Raw genomic sequence first — 21345 nt, forward strand, 5'->3', positions numbered from 1 at the left:
ACAGATTGCTTAATTTACTTCAGTGTCCAATTCTGCCTCTCACTGGCTAGCAGTGGACTGACATTGAACAAATTAGCCTTCCCGTACTCAGTTTCTTCATCTGTAAATGAGAGTATTAGAACTTACCTTATAGGAGGACTATTGCGAGGATTGTCTGTTAATATAAAGTTTATAACTGCATTATTTGTTAGCTATTTCTTACATTTTTTCTCTTCTACAAAGTGGTGGTGGAAGACAAGGCTTCCCTACCTTTAGTTTGATGTCTATGGTTCTAAGTATAAGGAGAAAACAGAAGGGAGGAAAGAGGAAGTAAAAGCATGAAAGATGACCTAAATAAATGGAAAGACGTCCATGTTCATGTCAGAAGACTTAACATTGTAAAGATGGCAATACTCCCCAGATTGATGTATAGATTCAGTGTAATTCCTATCAAAATTCCAGCTGGCTTTTTAGCAGAAATTGACAAACTGTTCCTAAAATACATACGGAAATTCGGAGGACCCAGAAAAGCCAAAATAATCTTGGAAAAAAAGAAAGCTGGAGGACTCACACCTGCAGATTTCAAAATTTACTGCAAAGCAACAGTAATCAAGACTGTGTGGTACTAGTATAAGGGTAGACAATATAGACCGATGGAATAGAATTAATCTAAAAGTAAACCCTCAGTTGATAATCAGTTGATTTCTTTTTTTTTTTTTTTTGAGACGGAGTCTTGCTCTGTCCCCCAGGCTGGAGTGCAGTGGCGCAATCTCGGCTCACTGCAAGCTCCGCCTCCCGGGTTCACGCCATTCTCCTACCTCAGCCTCCCGAGTAGCTGGGACTACAGGCGCCCGCCACTGCGCCCGGCTAATTTTTTTTCTATTTTTTAGTAGAGACGGGGTTTCACCATGGTCTCGATCTCCTGACCTTGTGATCCGCCCGCCTCGGCCTCCCAAAGTGCTGGGATTACAGGCGTGAGCCACCGCGCCCGGCCGATAATCAGTTGATTTCTCAAGTGTGCCAGGAGCATCCAGTGGGGGGGAGGAGGGAATAGTCTTTTCAGTAAATAATGCTGAGGTGACTGGATTTCCAAATGGAAAAGAATGAAGTTGGACCCCCTACCTCATATCATGTATAAAAATTAACTCAAAATGAATTAAAGGGCTAAAGTGTAAGACTTAAAACTATAGAAAGAAGCATATATTTTTTTTTTATGACCTAGAATTTGGCAGTGGTATCTTAGATATGCCACCAAACCATCAGTAACCAAAGGGAGAAATAGATAAATTTGACTTCAACAAGATAAAAAACAGACACCATCAAGAAAGTAAAAAAGCAGCTGAGTTTAAAAATGGGCAGTAGGGTCTGGGTGCGGTGGCTCACTCCTGTAATTCTAGCATTTTGGGAGGCCAAGGCAAGTGGATCACCTGAGGTCAGGAGTTCGAGACCAGCCTGGTCAACATGGTAAAACCCAATCTCTACTAAAAATACAAAAATTAGCCGGGCATGGTGGCAAACGCCTGTAATCCCTGCTACTTGGGAGGCTGAGGCAGGAGAATTGCTTGAACCTGGGAGGCGGAGATTGCAGTGAGTCAAGATTGCGCCGCTGCACTCTAGCCTGGGTGACAGAGTAAGACTCTGTCTTAAAAAAAAAAAAAAGGTGGGGGGGGCAATGGGCCAGATGTAGTGGCTCATGCCTGTAGTCCCAATACTTAGGGAGCCAACACAGGAAAATCACTTGAGGCTAGGAGTTTGAGACCAGCCAGGGCAACACAGCAAGACCATCTCTCTGCATAAAAGATAATTAAACTTTTTTTTCCCGGAGACAAGAGTCTTGCTGTCACCCAGACTGGAGTGCAGTGGCGCGATCTCGGCTCACTGCAACCTCCTCCTCCCAGGTTCAAACAATTCTTCTGCCTCAGCCTCCCAAGTAGCTGAGATTACAGGTGCCTGCCACCATGCTAGGCTAATTTTTGTATTCTTAGTAGAGAATGGTTTCACCATGTTGGCCAGGCTGGTTTTGAACTTCTGACCTCAAGCAATCCGCCCATCTGAGCCTCCCAAAGTACTAGGACTATAGGCGTGAGCCACTGCGCCCGGCCAAGATAATTAAATTTTTAGAAAGTGTGGGCATCACTTGAGCCCAGGAGTTTAAGACCAGCCTGGGCAACGTGGTGAAACCCTGTCTTTACAAACCCACAAAAATTAGCTGGTCATGGTGTGTGTGCCTGTACTCCCAGCTACTTGGGAGACTGAAGTGGGAGGATTACCTGAGCCTGGGAGGTCGGGTTTGTGGTAAAGCCGTGATAACGCCATCGCACTCCAGCAGCCGGGGTGACAGTGAGACCCTGTCTCCAAAAAAATTAAAAATTGTAAAAGAAATACTGTTATTTCTATATTGTTACTGGTGACTTAATTAGATATAACTGACTTTTGGATAAATAAACCTCTACTCCAAACTCCTATAAGTTATTTCTGAGACTAAACCTAGCCTGGAAAATGACACATCTGGGAGAGCTAAGCGTCATTTCCCTTCTTAAGCTGACAAACCATGTACCTGTAAAGACGCTGGATTATAGCAAAGTGGAAAGGAAAGATAATTTTGCAAAGTTTTTCCTTCTCAACATCTGTGTTTGTATTGCCGCACTCCCAGCATCCCAGACATCACCTAGGCTTTCATTTTATCCGATAATCCCTTGTAATTTTTGTCTTTGTCACCATTCGTGGCTAAATGATTTTATACTTTTTCTGGGCCAAATGTTCTTCATCAAATATTTTTCTTTTTCTTTTCTTTCTTTTTTCTGAGACACGGTCTCACTCTGCCACCCAGGCTGTAATGCAGTGGTGCGATCTCGGCTCACTGCAACCTCCGCCTCCCAGGTTCAAGTGATTCTCATGTCGATGGGATTACAGGCACGTGCCACCATGCCCGGCTAATTTTTATATTTTCAGTAGAGACGGGGTTTTGCCATGTTTGCCAGGCTGGTCTTGAACTCCTGACCTCAAGTGATCCGCCCGCCTTGGCCTCCCAAAGTGCTGGGATTGTGGACGTGAGCCACTGTGCCTGGCCGGACTGGGGTCTTTAAAGGTGAATTCCCTCCCTGTAAGCAAAGGTGGAGACAGAGTCTGGACATTCTAGGAAGGGAAGGCACAAACAGAATAGAAGACATGTGCGGTAATCTCAGAAACACCAAAGCACCCAGAAGGAATGGAGTGCAGGCTGAAAGTGCAGAGAGGAAGGTGGGACTGGAGAAGGCCCAAGGACAGGCAGTGATTCCCTATCTATCCAAGGAAACTTTTCAAACCATAACAGAAGATTTAAGTCAATACTAGAACAAATCTTGTGGGCATGTTGAACTATAAACAAAGCAATGATAGCTCTTTTTTTTTTTTTTTTTTTTTTGAGACAGAGTCTCACTGTGTCGCCCAGGCTGGAGGGCAGTGGCGCGATCTTGGCTCACTGCAAGCTCTGCTTCCCAGGTTCAGACCATTCTCCTGCCTCAGCCTCCTGAGTAGCTGGGACTACAGGCGCCTGCCACCACTCCTGGCTAATTTTTTGTATTTTTAGTAGAGATAGGGTTTCACTGTGTTAGCCAGGAAGGTCTCGATCTCTTGACCCTCGTGATCCGCCCGCCTTGGCATCCCAAAGTGCTGGGATTACAGGCGTGAGCCACCGCGCCCGGCCTGAATTGAGTGTCTTCTAGGTAAGGTGCTACTCGAAGGTGGCAGCCTTTTTTTTTTTTTTTTTTTTTTTGGATACAGAATTTTGCTCTTGTCGCCCAGACTGGAGTGCAATGGCGCTAACTTGGCTCACTGCAACCTTTACCTCCTGTGTTCAAGCGATTCTCCTGCCTCAGCATCTCGAGTAATTGGGATTACAGGTGCCCACCACCACGCCCACCTAATTTTTGTATTTTTAGTAGAGACTGGGTTACACCATGTTGGTCATGCTTGTCTCAAACTCCTAACCTCAGGTGATCCACCTGCCTCGGCCTCTCAAAGTGCTGGGATTGCAGGCATGAACCACCACACCTGGCCAAGGCAGCCTTTTCTTGAACTGGGGAATTCCTGTTGACATTTCTTTGCATCCCATAGGGTCCTGGTGGTTTGACTTTGGGCAAAAACCCATACAGATTAGGCCTTATGAGAGATGTAAAGTTTATTAAATTTTTTTTGTTTTGTGAGACAGGGTCTTACTGTGTCACTCAGGCTGGAGTGTAGTGGTGTGATCTCAGCTCACTGCAACCTCTGCCTCCTGTACTCAAGTGATCCTCCCATCTTAGCCTCCTGAGTAGCTGTGACCACGGATGGTCACCACCCCACCCAGCTAATTTTTTGTATTTTGCATAGAGATGAAGTTTCACTGTGTGTAAGATGGTCTTCAACTCCTAGGCTCAAGAGATTTGCCCACCTCGGCCTCCCAAAGTGTTGGGATTACAGGTGTGAGCTACTGTGCCCAGCCTGTATTTTTTTAATTTTAATTTTATTTATTTACTTTTTTTCAGATGGAGTCTTGCTCTGTCACCCAGGCTGGAGTGCAGTGGCGTGATCTCAGCTCACTGCAAGCTCTGCCTCCCGGGTTCACGCCATTCTCCTGCCTCAGCTTCCCGAGTAGCTGGGACCACAGGCACCTGCCACCATGCCCGGCTAATTTTTTGTATTTTAATAGAGATGGGGTTTCACCGTGTTAGCCATGATAGTCTTGATCTCCTGACCTCGTGATCCGCCCATTTCAGCCTCCCAAAGTGCTGGGATTACAGGCGTGAGCCACCATGCCCGGCCAATGTTTTTTTATTTTTATGAGATAGGGTCTTGCTGTGTTGCCCAAGCTGGTCTCAAACTCTGGACTCTAGCTATCTTTCCACCTCGGCCTCCTGAGTAGATGGATTACAGGTATGAGTTGCCACACTTGACTTTAACTGGGGAACTTCACTTTCTCTCTCTCTTTTTTTTTTTTTTTTTTTTGAGGCAGATTTTCACTCTTATTGCCCAGGCTGGAGGGCAATGGCATGATCTCAGCTCACTGCAACCTCCGTCTCCCAGATTCAAGTGATTCTTCTGCCTCAACCTCCTGAGTAGCTGAGATTACAGGCGTGTGCCACCATGCCCAGCTAATTTTTGTATTTTTAGTAGAGATGGGGTTTCACCATGTTGATCAGGCTGGTCTCAAACTCCTGACATCGTGATCCACAGGCCTCGCTCTCAACCTCCCAAAGTGCTGAGATTACAGGCGTGAGCCACTGCGCTCAGCCTTTTTTTTTTTTTGAGACAGAGTCTCACTGTGTTGCCCAGGCTGGAGTGCAGTGGCGCGATCTCTGCTCACTGCAGCCTCCACCTCCTGGGTTCACGCCATTCTCCTGCCTTAGCCTCCTGAGTAGCTGGGACTACAGGCACTCACCACCACACCTGGCTAATTTTTTGTATTCTTTAGTAGAGACGGGGTTTCACCGTGTTAGCCAGGATGGTCTTGATCTCCTGACCTCGTGATCCGCCCACCTCAGTCTCTCGAAGTGCCAGGATTACAGGCGTGAGCCACCACGCCTGGCCTGTTTTTTTTTTTTTTTTTTTTGAGACAGTCTGTCACCCAGGATGGAGTGCAGTGGGGTGATCTCAGCTTACTGCAGCCTCCGCCTCCAGGGTTCAAGCGATATTCCTGCCTCACCCTCCTGAGTAGCTGGGACTACAGGCACGTGCTACCACACCCAGCTAATTTTTATATTTTTAGTAGTGATGGGGTTTCATTATGTTGGCCAGGCTGGTCTCAAACTCCTGACCTTGTGATCTGCCCACCTCGGCCTCCCAGAGTGCTGGGATTTCAGGCGTGAACCACCATGCCCAGCCAAGTATATATTATTTAGGATTAGTTTGACTACAGGTAACAGAGACTTGAAAAATACCATCTTAAATAAGAGAGTCAGTTATTTCTCATTCATACGGAAGCAACATGGAAGGTAGGCTGTCTTGGGGCTGAGATGATGGCTCCCAAGATCACCTGAAATGCAGGCTCCTTTTTACCTTTTGGTTCCTCCAGCCCTGTGGTATGGCATTCATTCTCACATAACAGGATGGCTACTTAGAAATCAGCCCTTACTTCAGATGTAAGCAGTAGGAAAGGAGAAAGAGAATGAAGAAGAGCATGTGACTTCACTTTTTCTAAGAAAGACTTTCTGGAAGTCCCACAACATACTGCTGATTCACATCTCATGGTACATGGCCATGTCTCCAAGGGAAGTTAGGAAGTGTAGTCTACAACAAAGTACATAGCTAAAAATTGAAGTATGGTCTAAGAGGGAAGGGTGGGAATTGGGGTGGTTGACCATCACTGTCTGCCAGATGGAAGGAATCTGTAGATTTCTTTTTTTTTTCCCCCCCACTGGGGGTGAGAGTGGTGGTAACAGCTTTATTGAAATATAATCTACATACCTTACAATTCACCTATTTAAAGTGTGAATTATATATACTGTGGGCTGGGTGCGGTGGCTCACGCCTATAATCCCAACACACTGGGGGAGAGGCAGAGGCGGGAGGATCGCTTGACCTCAAGAGTTTGAGAGCGGCTGGGGCAACGTGGTGAAACCCGGTCACTACTAAAAATACAAAAAATTAGCCAGGTGTGTCGGCATGTACCTGTAGTCCCAACTACTAGGGAGACTGAGATAGGAGGATCACTTGAGCCTGGGGAGGCTAAGGTTGCAGTGAGCAGAGATCGCACCACTACACTCCAGCCTGGGCAACAGAGTGAGACCGTGTCTCAAAATAAATAAAATGTGTGAATTATATATACTATAATAAGTAGTTTATAGTATATTCATAGAGTTGTGCAGCCATCACTACAATAATTTTGGAAAAATCTCGTTACCTGAGAAAGTCCACTATTCTATTGGTCATTTTCCATTTCTCTCTACCCCCAAGTCCCTGCCCTAGGCAACTACCAGTCTATTTTCTGTTTCTGGATTTGTTTATTCTGGACAATTTTTATGTAAATGGAATCATGCATGTTGGTTTTTATGACTGGGTTCTTCTACTTATTATTTTTTTTTTTTTGAGATGGAGTCTCGCTCTCTCGCCCAGGCTGGAGTGCAGTGGCCGGATCTCAGCTCACTACAAGCTCCGCCTCCCGGGTTTACGCCATTCTCCCGCCTCAGTCTCCCGAGTAGCTGGGACTACAGGCGCCCGCCACCTCGCCCGGCTAGTTTTTTGTATTTTTTTAGTAGAGACGGGGTTTCATCGTGTTAGCCAGGATGGTCTCGATCTCCTGACCTCGTGATCCCCCCGTCTCGGCCTCCCAAAGTGCTGGGATTACAGGCTTGAGCCACCGCGCCCGGCCGGGTTCTTCTACTTATATAACGTTTTCAAGATTCATCCATATTATAGCATATATCAGTACTTTATCCTTTATCGCTGAACAGTGTTCCATTCCATTGTATTGATATATTCATCAGTTGTTGGATATTTGGGTTCTTTACATTTTTTGACTGTTATGAATAATCCTGCTATGAATATTCATGTAGAAGTACAAGTTGTTATGTGGACATATGTTTTTGTTTCTCTTAGATATATACCTAGGAATAGAATTGCAGGGTCATACCTAGTCACATCCTTTGAATTGGATTAGATTGTCTTTTTATTACTGAATTGTAAAAGTTCTTTATTTTTTAATTTTTTCTATATACTGTATTTAGGCCTGGTGAAGTGGCTTATGCTTGTAATCCCAGCACTTTGGGAGGCTGAATCGGGAGGACTGCATGAGCCCAGGAGTTTGAGACCAGCCTGGGTAGTATAGTGAAACCCCATCGGTATAAAAATCAGTCACCCGTGGTGGCAGGAGCCTGGTAGTCCCAACTACTTGGGAGGTTGAGGTGGGAGGATCACTTGAGTTGAGCCTGAGAGGCAGAGGCTGCAGTGAGCCAATATTGCACCACTGCTTTCCAGCCTTGGTGACAGAATGAAACCCTTTCTCAAAATAACTACGTAATAGATAAATACATAGATAGGTTAGATAGATGCATAGATTAGATAGATGCATAGATAGATGGGCAGTGGCTCATGCCTACAATCCCTCAGCACTGTGAGAGGCCAAGGCGAGTAGATCACTTGAGCTCAGGAGCTGGAGACCAGCCTGGGCAACATGGCGAAATCCCGTCTCTGCCAAAAATACAAAATTAGCTGAGCATGGTGGCGCATGCCTGTGGTCCTGGTCCTGGGGAATCTGAGGTGGGAGGATCACTTGAGCCTCTGAGGCAGAGGTTGCATTGAGCTGAGATCACACCACTGCATTCCAGCCTGGGTGACAGAGTGAGACCTCATCTCAGAAAAAAAAAAAAAATAGATAGATGGATAGATAAATAGCATGCTGTACTTCATGCTGGAAAGAGTTTGGTTTTTTTTGTTGTTTGTTTGTTTGTTTTTTAGACACAGTTTCACTCTGTTGCAGACTGGAGTACAGTGGTGCAATCTGGGCTCACTGCAATCTCTGCCTCCCAGGTTCAAGCAATTCTTCTGCCTCAGTCTCTCAAGTAACTGGGATTACAAGTGTCCGCCACCACACCCCGCTAAGTTTTGCATTTTTTGTAGAAACAGGGTTTTGCTGGGTTGGTCAGGCTGGTCTTGAACTCCTGACTTCAAGTGTTCTGCTCACCTCAGCCTCCCAAAGTACTGGGATTACAGGCATAAGCTACTGTGCCCGGCCCAAAAAGAATTCTTTATGACTTCGACCTTGCAAGAGATCCTGAGCCAGACCACCAACCTAAGCTACTTTTTTGTAGTTGAGTCATAAGAGTTTGAGACACAAGGTTCACTCTGTCACTCCAGGCTGGAGTGCAGTGGTGCAATCGTAGCTCACGGCATCTTCCACCTCCTGGGCTCAAGCAATCCTCCCACCTCAGCCTCCTTGGTAGCTGGGACCAGAGGTGCATGCTACCATACCTGGCTGATTTTTTTTTTCTTTTCTTTCTTTTTTTAGAGACCGTGTCTCAACTATGGTTCCCCAGGCTGGAATGTAGTGATGCAGTCTCAGCTCACTGCAGCCTCCATCTCCTGGACTCAGGCGATTATCCCACCTGAGCCTCCCAAGTAGCTGTGATTAGCGTGCACCACCGCTCCTGGCTAATCTTTTTGAATTTTTGGTAGAGACAGGGTTTCACTATGTTGCTCAGACTGGTCTTGAACTCCTGGATTCTCAAGCACTCCACCTGTGCTGGAGTGCTGGGATTACAGCCTCCCAGAGTGCTGGGATTACAGGTGTGAGCCACTGCGCCCGGCCCTTTTGTTTCTTTTCTTTCTCCCCTCCCCTCTCATGCTTCTGTCCTTCCTTTCTCAGTATCTCACTACGTTGCCAGGGCTGGTCCCTAACTCCTGGGCCTGAGCATTCCTCCTGCTTCAGCCTCCCAAAGTGTTGGGATTACAGACATGAACCACTGTGTTCGGCATCGATTTTTTTTTTTTTTTTTGAGATGGAGTTTCACTCTTGTTGTCCAGGCTGGAGTGCAATGGCATGATCTCGGCTCACCACAACCTCCGCCTACCAGGTTCAAGCGACTCTCCTGCCTTGTGCTCCCAAGTAGCTGACATTACAGGCACGCACCACCACGCCCAGCTAAGTTTGTATTTTTAGTTGAGACGGGGTTTCTCCATGTTGGTCATGCTGGTCTCAAACTCCTGACCTCAGGTGATCTGCCCACCTCAGCCTCCCAAAGTGCTGGGATTACAGGCGTGAGCCACTGTGCCTGGCTCAATTGATTTTTTCAGTGTTAATATTGTGTCCTGCAACCTTACTGAACTTGTTTATTCTAAAAGTTTTCTTTAGGATTTCCCACATTACAAAATCATCTCATGTATGAATTGAGATAGTTTTACTTCTTCCTTTCCACTTTGGATGTCTTTTATTTCATTTTCTTATCTTACTGCCCTGGCTAGGACCTCCAATATCGTGCTGGATAGAAGTGGCAAAAACAGGCCAGGCGGGGTTGCTCATGCCTGTAATCCCAGCACTTTGGGAGGCTGAGGCAGGTGGATCGCCTGAGGTCAGGACTAGCTTGGCCAACAAGGTGAAACCCCGTCTCTACCAAAAATTCAAAAATTAGCTGCATGTGGTGGTGCATGCCTATAATCCCAGCTACTTGGGAGGCTGAGGCAGGAGAATCACTTGAACCCGGGAGGCTGGAGGTTACAGTGAGCCGAGATTGGGCCATTGCACTCCAGGTTGGGCAACAGAGTGAGATTGCATCTAAAAAGAAGTAGCAAGAACATACATTCTTTTCTTGTTTCTGATCTTAGGGGGCAGACCTTTTTTTCAGTGTTTTACCATTAAGTATAAAGTTAGTTATGAGTTTTTGATGTATAACCTTTTGGTGCCAGGTGAAATCAGTGTACTAGAAGTTTGAATTTGAGTATGCTAATACAGGCTTATGCCCTGTGGTTACCAAAGCATGTGTCATAGCCTGTAAGCTACCTATGGCTTCTTGTGCATTGCAGGTAACATCTGTGTTTTGTGTTTCAGCAATGGCTGCCATCCGGAAGAAACTAGTGATTGTTGGTGATGGAGCCTGTGGAAAGACATGCTTGCTCATAGTCTTCAGCAAGGACCAGTTCCCAGAGGTGTATGTGCCCACAGTGTTTGAGAACTATGTGGCAGATATCGAGGTGGATGGAAAACAGGTGAGTAAACTTTTCATAACAACTGATGCCATTTTCCACGTTAGAATATTTATGAAGCATGTAGAGAATTAGAGCCTTTTGCCTCTTCAGTATACTATATAACAAAAATGTTGAAAAGAATAATCCATTCTCATCCTGCCATCTTAGTCCAAATTTGTTCTTTTTTTCCTTTTTTTTTTTTTTTGAGATGGAGTCTCATTCTGTTGCCAGGCTAGAGTGCAGTGGCTCGATCTTGGCTCACTGCAACCTCTGCCTCCCAGGTTCAAGCGATTCTCCTACCTCAGCCTCCCAAGTAGCAGGGATTACAGGCATGTGCCACCATGCTCAGCTAATTTTTTGTATTTGGTAGAGATGGGTTTCACCATGCTGGTCTCGAACCCCTGACCTCAGGTGATCCACCCGCCTCAGCCTCCCAAAGTGTCGGGATTATAGGAGTGAGCCAGTGGGCTCAGCCTCGCCAATAGCTGGGATTATGGGAATGCGCCACCACGCCTGGCTGATTTTTGTATTTTTAGTAGAAATGGGGTTTCACTACATTGGCCAGGCTGGTCATGAACTCCTGACCTCAGGTGATCTGGCTGTTTTTTCATTTTTAACTGCTACTCATGCAGACTTTGTTTACATTCATACGTATTTCACATGGCATCCTTAGCTTATGTGTTGTTGGTTTTTTGTTTGTTTTGTTGTTTTGTTTTGTTTTTTGAGACAGAGTCTTGCTCTGTTGCCCAGGTTGGAGTGCAGTGGCGCAGTTTCGGCTTGCTGCAACCTCCCGGGTTCAAGCAATTCTTTTGCCTCAGCCTCCAGAGTAGAGTAGCTGGGATTACAGGCGCATGCCACCATGCCTGGCTAATATTTGTATTTTGTAAAGATGCAATTTCTCCACGTTGGCCAGGCTGGTCTCAAACTCCTGATCTCAGGTGATCCACACGCTTCAGCGTCCCAAAGTGCTGGGATTACGGGCATGAGCCACCTTGCCCAGCCATATGTGCTGTTTTCAAGTTTACGTATATTGGAAGTTTAGTTCATTGCCATATAGATAATGCTCAGATGAACCTCTTTGTATGGTTGGACTTTTTTTTTTTTTTTTTTGAGACTGAGTCTGGCTCTGTTGCCCAGGCTGGAGTGCAGTGGCCGGATCTCAGCTCACTGCAAGCTCCGCCTCCCGGGTTTACGCCATTCTCCTGCCTCAGCCTCCTGAGTAGCTGGGACCACAGGCACCCGCCGCTTCGCCCGGCTAGTTTTTTGTATTTTTTAGTAGAGACGGGGTTTCACCGTGTTAGCCAGGATGGTCTCGATCTCCTGACCTCGTGAGCCGCCCATCTCGGCCTCCCATAGTGCTGGGATTACAGGCTTGAGCCACCGCGCCCGGCCTTTTTTTTGTTTTTGTTTTTTTTGAGACTGAGTCTCGCTCTATCGCCCAGGCTGGAGTGCAGTGGCTGGATCTCAGCTCACTGCAAGCTCCGCCTCCCGGGTTTACGCCATTCTCCTGCCCCAGCCTCCCGAGTAGCTGGGATTACAGGCGCCCGTCATCTCGCCCGGCTAGTTTTTTGTATTTTTTTTTAGTAGAGACGGGGTTTCACCGTGTTAGCCAGGATGATCTCGATCTCCTGACCTCGTGATCCACCCGTCTCGGCCTCCCAAAGTGCTGGGATTACAGGCTTGAGCCACCATGCCCGGCCTATGGTTGGACTTTTAAAACAATCTGTCAAAGTATTTAATCAAATGTCCAAGTATTAGATTACTAGTTCAAGAGGTTCTTATTGTTTGTGCTTCTCAAAGGATTGTACTGATCTGACACCACCACCAATGTGACATTTTTTTTTTTTTTTTTTTTTTTTTGAGACGGAGTCTTGCTCTGTCACCCGGGCTGGAGTGCAGTGGCCGAATGTCAGCTCACTGCAAGCTCCGCCTCCCGGGTTTACGCCATTCTCTTGCCTCAGCCTCCCGAGTAGCTGGGACTACAGGCGCCCGCCACCTCGCCCGGCTAATTTTTTGTATTTTTAGTAGAGACGGGGTTTCACCGTGTTAGCCAGGATGGTCTCGATCTCCTGACCTTGTGATCCGCCCATCTCGGCCTCCCAAAGTGCTGGGATTACAGGCTTGAGCCACCGCGCCCGGCCCAATGTGACATTTAAACAACATTGTTGCTTACATTTAATTTTTTTTTTTTTGAGACGGAGTCTTGCTCTGTCGCCCAGGATGGATTGCAGTGGTGCAATCTCGGCTCACCACAACCTCTGCCTCCCGGGCTCAAGCAGTCCTCCCACCTCAGTGTCTCTCAAGTAGCTGGGACTATAGGCATGCACCACTACAGTCAGCTGATTTTTTTTTTTTTTTTTGAGACGGAATTTCGCTCTTGTTGCCCAGGCTGGAGTGTACAGTGGCACCATCTCAGCTCACTGCAACCTTTGCCTCCCGGGTTCAAGCGAATCTCCTGCCTCAGCCTCCCGAGTAGCTGGGATTACAGGCATATGCCACCATGCCTGGATAATTTTGTGTTTTTAGTAGAGAAGGGGTTTCTCCATGTTGGTGAGGCTGGTCTACTTCCGACCTCAGGTGATCCACCTGCCTCAGCGTCCAAAAGTTCTGGGATTACAGGCATGAGCCACTGCCCGGCCACTTACCTTTAATTTTAAAAGATTTTTTTTTTTTGTCTTTAACGTAAAACAGTCTGCCACAATTGTTTTATTTTATTGTCATTGATGGTGAGAAGAGTGCTTCTCCATTTCTGTCCTAAAAGCCCTCTGGCAAGACTGGAACAAAACTCTTACAGAATTGGAGGGGTTTTTTTTGGTTTTAATTTTTTTTTTTTAATCTTCTTCCTTTTGTTGTCTAAGTAATGCTTTACTTGGCCTCCTATACTTTTTTTTGTTCTTTTTTTGTTTGTTTTTGTTTTTAAATAGACAAGGATTTTACTTTGTCTCCCAGGCCTGGAGTGCAGTGATATGATCATAGTTCACCGCAGCCTTGAACTCCTGGGCTGAAGTGATCCTTGCACCTCAGCCTCCCAAATAGCTGGCACTGTAGGTATGTGCCACCATATCTGGGTAATTTATGCTTTTAGAGATGAGGTCTTCATGTGTTGATAAAGCTGGTTTGGAACAACTGGGCTCAAGTTTTCCCACCTCAGCCCCGAGTGGCTGGACTTAGAGGCGTAAGCCAGTGTGCCCAACTCTCCTGTACATCTTTTGAAGTGGGTCAGCTGAAAGAAAAAAAATCCCTGAAACTAGAATGAGGTGCTCTTCTCCAACATCCTCATTTTTATTGGGCATTCAGTTATATGTCTCATATGCTGCTAACACTTGGTATTTTACCTTCCATTAATTCATCCCCTTTTTCCTTTCTTACTTTGTTTTTGTTTGTTTGGAGACAGAGTCTCACTCCGTCACCCAGGCTGAGTGCAGTGGCACGATCTTGGTTTACAACAACCTCTGCCTCCCAGGTTCAAGCTATTCTCCTATCAAGCCTCCTGAGGAACTGGGGTTACAGGTGCCCACCACCAAGCCCGGCTAATTGTTGTATTTTTAGTAGAGACAAGGTTTCGCCATGTTGGCCGGGCTGGTCTCGAACTTTTGACCTCAGGTGATCCACCCGCCGTGGCCTCCCAAAGTGCTGGGATTACACACATGAGCCACTGCACCTGGCCACTTCTCACTTGGCTACATTACTTATTTCTTTCTGTCCCAGGGTTACCTAGCCTCCTTTTGTGGCACTGTGGGAGGAATATGGGTTAGACCAGCTGCTCAGAACTCCAGGGTCCCTCATTGTAGGGCTTCCTGATAGTTGTTTGACCATCAATAAGCTGCCTGACCTTTGAGCCTTCCTTCTTTGTAAAACGGTTTTTATAGGTGACATCAAATTCTGTGAAGTAATGGAAAATGTTTGGAAGCACCAAAGCGTTTTCTAAGAGATGAGTACTTCCATGCTCAAAAACCTCTTTTATAGTTTGTAGTCTTACTTATTTATTTATTTTTTGAAACGGAGTCTCTCTCTGTTGCCCAGGCTGGAGTACAGTGGTGCGATCTCTGCTCACTGCAAGCTCTGCCTCCCACCATTCTCCTTCCTCAGCCTCCTGAGTAGCTTAGACTACAGGCGCCCGCCACCACACTCGGCTAATTTTTTGTATTTTTTAGTAGAGATGGGGTTTCATCGTGTTAGCCAGAATGGTCTTGATCTCCAGACCTCGTGATCTGCCCACCTTGGCCTCCCAAAGTGCTGGGATTACAGGTGTGAGCCACCATGCCCGGCCTATATTTTGTAGTCTTTCTTATTCAAATACAAAGTGAGCCACGATGATTGCTCTTATGCTAATAGGACCTCTAAGATACTTTTTGGCCCAAGTATAGATGGAAAAAATACAACAAATACCATCCTAACAGAATTTTGGGATGTACCCTGCAGATTGCAAACCAATACAGAGTGTTAGTTCAGCCTCAGTCTTCTTCATGTATGCTTGAACATAGGTGTTTTTGTGGTCCTGATAGGAATACCGGTTTTACGTGGACACAGGGACCAGTTGTGACAAACTAGGTAGAAATGTGATGACATCTTCAGGATTGGTGTCAAGTAATAGCCCTCTTATCTTAGATTGATACACCATACATAGAAAGATCCATTGGCTTGGGGAAGCAGTGTTAGGTTGGCATTTTCATAGCTCATTTCTCAAAAGCCTAGTGAATGTGTATTACTGGTTGTATCCTAACATTTTCTCCAGAGAGTGGTCGTTAGTTGCTGCATGTCTGTGAGCATGAACTGGAAGAGTCTTTTCCACCTGTGGCAGTATGTATGTTTTGGAAGCAGCTCTTAGGTTCTCTTGGAAACATCATCTCTGCCTGGGCATCTTGGAACAACCAGAATCTTGCCCATAAGAAATTTAGAGATCTTGATTTAAAACCTTGAGGCATGGTCTGTGAGTATCTTGTGCTGCAAACGTTGGACATCACTGACCCTCGCAAGATAGGGGGAGGTCCTCAATTGAGGAGAGTCCCCCGGAATAAAAGTTTTTGATTAAAGAGCATATCACAGGCTACCTGCCTGCCTCAGAGCAACTCAAGAGTCCCCAAGATGGGAGAGGGTACTGTGTAGGAATATTCATTTAACAGTATGTAATAGTACAAGGCTGGACACCGTAGCTCACACCTGTAATCCCAGCACCTTGGGAGGCTGATGTGGGAGGATCACCAGAGGTCAGGAGTTTGAGAACAGCTTGCCCGACATGGCAAAACACCATCTCTACTAAAAGTACAAAAAATTAGCTGGGTGTGGTGGTGGGCACCCGTAATCCCAGCTACTCGGGAGGCTGAGGCAGGAGATTCACTTGAACCTGGGAGGCAGAGGTTGCAGTGAGCTGAGAGTGCGCCACTGCACTCCAGCCTGGGCGACAAGAGCAAAACTCTGTTTTTAAAAAAAAAAAAAAAAAAAAACCCAAAAGCAAAACAAACAGGAAAAAAACAAAAAAAACAGTATGCAGTAGGATAGCCTAGGGAACCATACAAGATTGTAGGTGATCATGGTACCAAGAGTAGGCCTGCTCACAATGAAAAGGCTCCTTTTGGCCGGGCGCGGTGGCTCAAGCCTGTAATCCCAGCACTTTGGGAGGCCGAGACGGGCGGATCACGAGGTCAGGAGATCGAGACCATCCTGGCGAACACGGTGAAACCCCGTCTCTACTAAAAAATACAAAAAAACTAGCCGGGCAAGGTGGCGGGCGCCTGTAGTCCCAGCCACTCGGGAGGCTGAGGCAGGAGAATGGGGTAAACCCGGGAGGCGGGGCTTGCAGTGAGCTGAGATCCAGCCACTGCACTCCAGCCTGGGCGACAGAGCCAGACTCCATCTCAAAAAAAAAAAAAAAAGGCTCCTTTTGATATGAGACAGGCTCAACACTTTGGAAGCATTTTATCAGGTGCCAATAGAGGCTGAATATATGACTGAACACCGTGAGGTGGAGGGGGCTGGGAGAGTGGGATTTGCCAGGGAGTAAATGAGCTCCATTGTTGTGAGGACAGACAGATTGTGATAATTGGGCATCAGTATATCTTTGTTACACATGATGGTGTGCATGACAGAAGTACAGTGGGCCTTGTGGCGGTTCTTTGTGATGATGCATCCTGGGGCAAAAGTTGGGGGGTAGAAGAACTGTCAATTTTAGGGAAGAAATCATTTAGAAACTGAAATTTGGGCTGTGGAGGTGCTAAGAGATGAAAGATGTGTTCCAAGTATTGGAGGGAAACCTCTTGGGCCTCAAAGGGCCTCTGTACAGAGGATGTTTAACAAAGTTTAACATGGAGTTTGGTGATAAGAAGGGGTAGCAGAGCTGGCTGCAGTGCTGGACAGTGTTGAATGGGACTTGTGTTCAGAGCCCAGGCATTAGTTTACTCTTCTACCACAGAAGGGTGAGGATGTACCCGGATGTAAAAGGAGTACTCTCTCACCTTATGTGATGCATTATTTCAGCCATTTCTTGAGTAGTAAAGGCATAGCCAAAAGGACTTTCCTATCATCTCAGGCCTTGCCTAACACCTAGCATGGTGTCTTTTCCTGCCTACCAACTCAAAATACAGATTTGTCTCCATGGTTTCCACATTATAGCAGAAAATTTACTTAGTCTTGTATCTTCCTCTCTTGCCTGTATGCCTGGTGGAATGTTATTTAAAATTTGACTTCTTTCCTAGTACAATGTTACTTATAATTAAACACTTTTATAAGTTACAAAGTTATTTTTGATTTGACATTTTGAATTATGCCACTTGGTTCAGTTCTAGTATCTGTTTTGTTTTTTTTCCTGAGACAAGGTCTTCGTGCCTAGGATGGAGTGCACAATCTCTGCTTACTACAACCTCCGCCTCCCGGGCTCAAGCAGTCCTCCCACCTCAGTCTCCCAAGTGGCTGAGACTACAGGCATGCACCACCACAGTCAGCTAATTTTTTTTTTTTTTTTTGAGACGGACTTTTGCTCCTGTTGGCCAGGCTAGAGTGCAGCAGCGCAATCTCGGCTCATTGCAACTTCCGCCTCCCGGGTTCAAGCAATTCTCCTGCCTCAGCCTCCTGAGTAGCTGGGATTACAGGCATGCTTCACCATGCCCGGGTAATTTTGTATTTTTAGTAGAGATGGAGGTTCTCCATGTTGGTCAGGCTGGTCTCAAACTTCCAACCTCAGGTGATCTGCCTACCTTGGCCTCCCAAAGTGCTGGGATTACAGGTGTGAGCTACCGCGCCCGGCCCACACTCAGCTAATTTTTATTTATTTATTTATTTATTTTTTCTAGAGACAGAGGCTCGCTCTGTCATCCAGGCTAGAGTGCTGGAGTGCAGTGGCGCGATCTCGGCTCACTGCAACCTCCGCCTCTCGAGTTCAAGCAGTTCTCCTGCCTCAGCCTCCTGAGTAGCTGGGACTACAGGCGCACGCTGCCATGCCTGGCTAATTTCTTTTGTATTTTAGTAGGGACGGGGTTTCACCGTGTTGCCCAGGCTGGTCTCAAACTCCTGAGCTCAGGCAATCAGCCCGCCTCGGCCTCCCAAAGTGCTGGGATTACAGGCATGAGCTACTGCGCATGGCCACACTCAGCTAATTTTTAAGGTTTTTTTGTAGAGATAGGCTCTCAGATTTTCAATTTTGAGAAATTTCAACGTAAAATAATTTAAATATACTCTCATTTGAGCTTGATGCTCATAAAAGTAAATACTGGGCTGGGCACAGTGGCTCACGCCTGTAATCCCAGCAGTTTGGGACGCCAAGGCGGGCAGATCACGAGGTCAGGAGAACGAGACCATCCTGGCTAACACGGTGAAACCCTGTCTCTACTAAAAATACAAAAAATTAGCCGGGCGTGGTGGCGGGTGCCTGTAGTCCCAGCTACTTAAGAGGCTGAGGTAGGAGAATAGTGTGAATCCGGGGGCGAAGCTTGCTTGAGCCAAGATTGTGCCACTGCACTCCAGCCTGGGCAACAGAGCGAAACTCCGTCTCAAAAATAAAAGAAAAGGCCGGGCGCGGTGGCTCAAGCCTGTAATCCCAGCACTTTGGGAGGCCGAGATGGGCGGATCACGAGGTCAGGAGATCAAGACCATCCTGGCTAACACGGTGAAACCCCGTTTCTACTAAAAAATACAAAAAACTAGCCGGGCGAGGTGGCGGGCGTCTGTGGTCCCAGCTACTCTGGAGGCTGAGGCAGGAGAATGGCGTAAACCCGGGAGACGGAGCTTGCAGTGAGCTGAGATCCGGCCACTGTACTCCAGCCCGGGCGACAGAGCGAGACTCCGTCTCAAAAAAATAAATAAATAAATAAATAAAATAAATAAAATAAAAGAAAAAATTGAAATACTCCTATGTTTTACTGTTTTAGACCGTCTGCCATTTCAGTGTACTATGGTAAGTGTCACTTTTTCTAAAAGTGGGTAGGGGGATTAACCTTGCATTTTTGTGGTTTTTTTTCCCATTACAGGTAGAGTTGGCTTTGTGGGACACAGCTGGGCAGGAAGATTATGATCGCCTGAGGCCCCTCTCCTACCCAGATACCGATGTTATACTGATGTGTTTTTCCATCGACAGCCCTGATAGTTTAGGTGAGTGGCCCTGCACCCTGTGTTTGTCATTGCCTATGTAACTGGTTGGCATCTGGTTTCTGGGCATCAGGTGGCTGAAAAGCAGACATGAACTTCAGAGAAGCAATCATCAGTGGCCAGAGTCCTGGAGTTTAGGACTGTAGAGTGTGGGCCTTGGGTCCCTTTCAGCCTAGGTTTCCCATGGCTACTTTATTTATAATGTATCCACGTAGGCAGGGCACGGTGGCTCACACCTATAATCCCTGCACTTTGGGAGGCCCAGGCAGGTAGATCACCTGAGGGTCAGGAGTTCGAGAACAGCCTGGCCAACATGGCAAAACCCTGTCTTTACTAAAAGTTAAAAAAAATTGCGGTGGCTCAAGCCTGTAATCCCAGCACTTTGGGAGGCCGAGACGGGCGGATCACGAGGTCAGGAGATCGAGACCATCCTGGCTAACACGGTGAAACCCCGTCTCTACTAAAAAAGTACAAAAAACTAGCCGGGCGAGGTGGCAGGCGCCTGTAGTCCCAGCTACTCCGGAGGCTGAGGCAGGAGAATGGCGTAAACCCGGGAGGCGGAGCTTGCAGTGAGCAGAGATCCGGCCACTGCACTCCAGCCTGGGTGACAGAGCCAGAATCCGTCTCAAAAAAAAAAAAAAAAAAAAATTAGCCAGGCATGGTGGCACACACCTGTAGTCCCAGGTGCTTGGAGGCTGAGGCAGGAGAATGGTTTGAACCTTGTAGGTGGAGACTGCAGTGAACCGAGATTATGGCACTGCATTCCAGACTAAGCAACAGAGCAAGACTCCATCTCATAAATAATAATAATTATTATTACTAAATAATATTAAATGTTATTTAAAAATGTAACTGCCTTGTAAACTAGATGAGTAAACTAGATGAATTCCAAATACAAAGATGAATAAACTAAGGCCGGGCGCGATGGCTGATGCCTATAATCCTAGCACTTTGGGAGGCTGAGGCTGGCAGATCACTTGAGGTCAGGAGTTCTAGACCAGCCTAGGCAACATGGTGAACCCCTGTCTCTACTAAAATACAAAAACTAGCTGGGTGTGGTGGTGTGCGCCTGTAATCCCAGCTGCTCCAGGGGCTAAGGCAGGAGAATCACTTGAGCCTGGGAAGCGGAAGTTGCAGTGAGCTAAGATCGGGCCACCGCACTCCAGAGGGAGTCTCGCTTTGTCGCCCAGGTTGGAGGGCAGTGGCACGATCTTGGCTCACTGCAACCTCCACCTCCCTGGTTCAAGGAATTCCCCTGCCTCAGCCTCCCAGTAGCTGGGATTACAGGAACGCACCACCATGCGCGGTTAGTTTTTTTGTTTTGTTTTGTTTTGTTTTGTTTGAGACGGAGTTTCGCTCTTGTTGCCCAGGCTGGAGTACAATGGCACGATCTCGACTCACCACAACCTCTGCCTCCCAGGTTCAAGCGATTCTCCAGCCTCAGCCTCCTGAGTAGCTGGGATTGCAGGCATGCAAGACACCAAGTCCGGTTAATTCTGTATTTTTAGAAGAGATGGGGTTTCTCCATGTTGGTCATGCTGGTCTCCAACTCCCGACCTCAAGTAGTCTGCCTGCCCTGGCCTCCCAAAGTGCTGGGATTACAGGCGTGAAGCACCGCGCCCGGCAATTTTTTTGTATTTTTAATAGAGATGGGGTTTCACCATGTTGGCCAGACTGGTCTCGAACTCCTGACCTCAGGCAATCTGCCCGCCTGAGAGTAAACTCAGTATTTGTATGTTTTTGTGAAGATAGGGTTCTTCATTTTTTTGAGACAGAGTCTCACTCTGTTGCCCAGGCTGTAGTGAGTATAGTGGCAAGATCTCGACTCACCACAACCTCCACCTCCTGGGTTCAAATGATTCTCCTGCCTCAGCCTCCCGAGTAACTGAGACTACAGGTGCGTGCCACCGCGCCTGGCTAATTTTTGTAGTTTTAGTAGAGATGAGGTTTCGCCATGTTGGCCAGGCTGATCTCGAACTCCTGACCTTTGGTGATCCACCCACCTCAGCCTCCCAAAGTGCTGGGCTTACAGACGTGAGCCACCGTGCTGGCCGGAGATGGGGTTTAGCCATGTTGCACAGGCTGTTCTTGAGCTCCTAGGCCCAAGCTGTCTACTTGCCTCAGCCTCTCAAAAGTGCTGGGATTACAAGTGCG

The 21345-nt window shown here is 46.9% G+C and overlaps 1 protein-coding gene across 1 annotated transcript in view; it reads left to right on the forward strand.

Annotated features, from left to right (window-relative positions):
- Nucleotides 1–21345, forward strand: part of RHOA (ras homolog family member A) — a 53777-nt gene that overhangs the window by 27478 nt on the left and 4954 nt on the right. The window contains exons 2-3 of the mRNA XM_007984222.3: nt 10478–10635; nt 19074–19194. Of these exons, the coding sequence (XP_007982413.1) occupies nt 10480–10635; nt 19074–19194 (277 nt within the window). The 5' untranslated portion in view covers nt 10478–10479. The remainder of the gene's footprint in view (nt 1–10477; nt 10636–19073; nt 19195–21345) is intronic.

This window comes from Chlorocebus sabaeus, chromosome 22, assembly GCF_047675955.1.
Source record: "Chlorocebus sabaeus isolate Y175 chromosome 22, mChlSab1.0.hap1, whole genome shotgun sequence".
Lineage (NCBI taxonomy): Eukaryota > Metazoa > Chordata > Mammalia > Primates > Cercopithecidae > Chlorocebus > Chlorocebus sabaeus.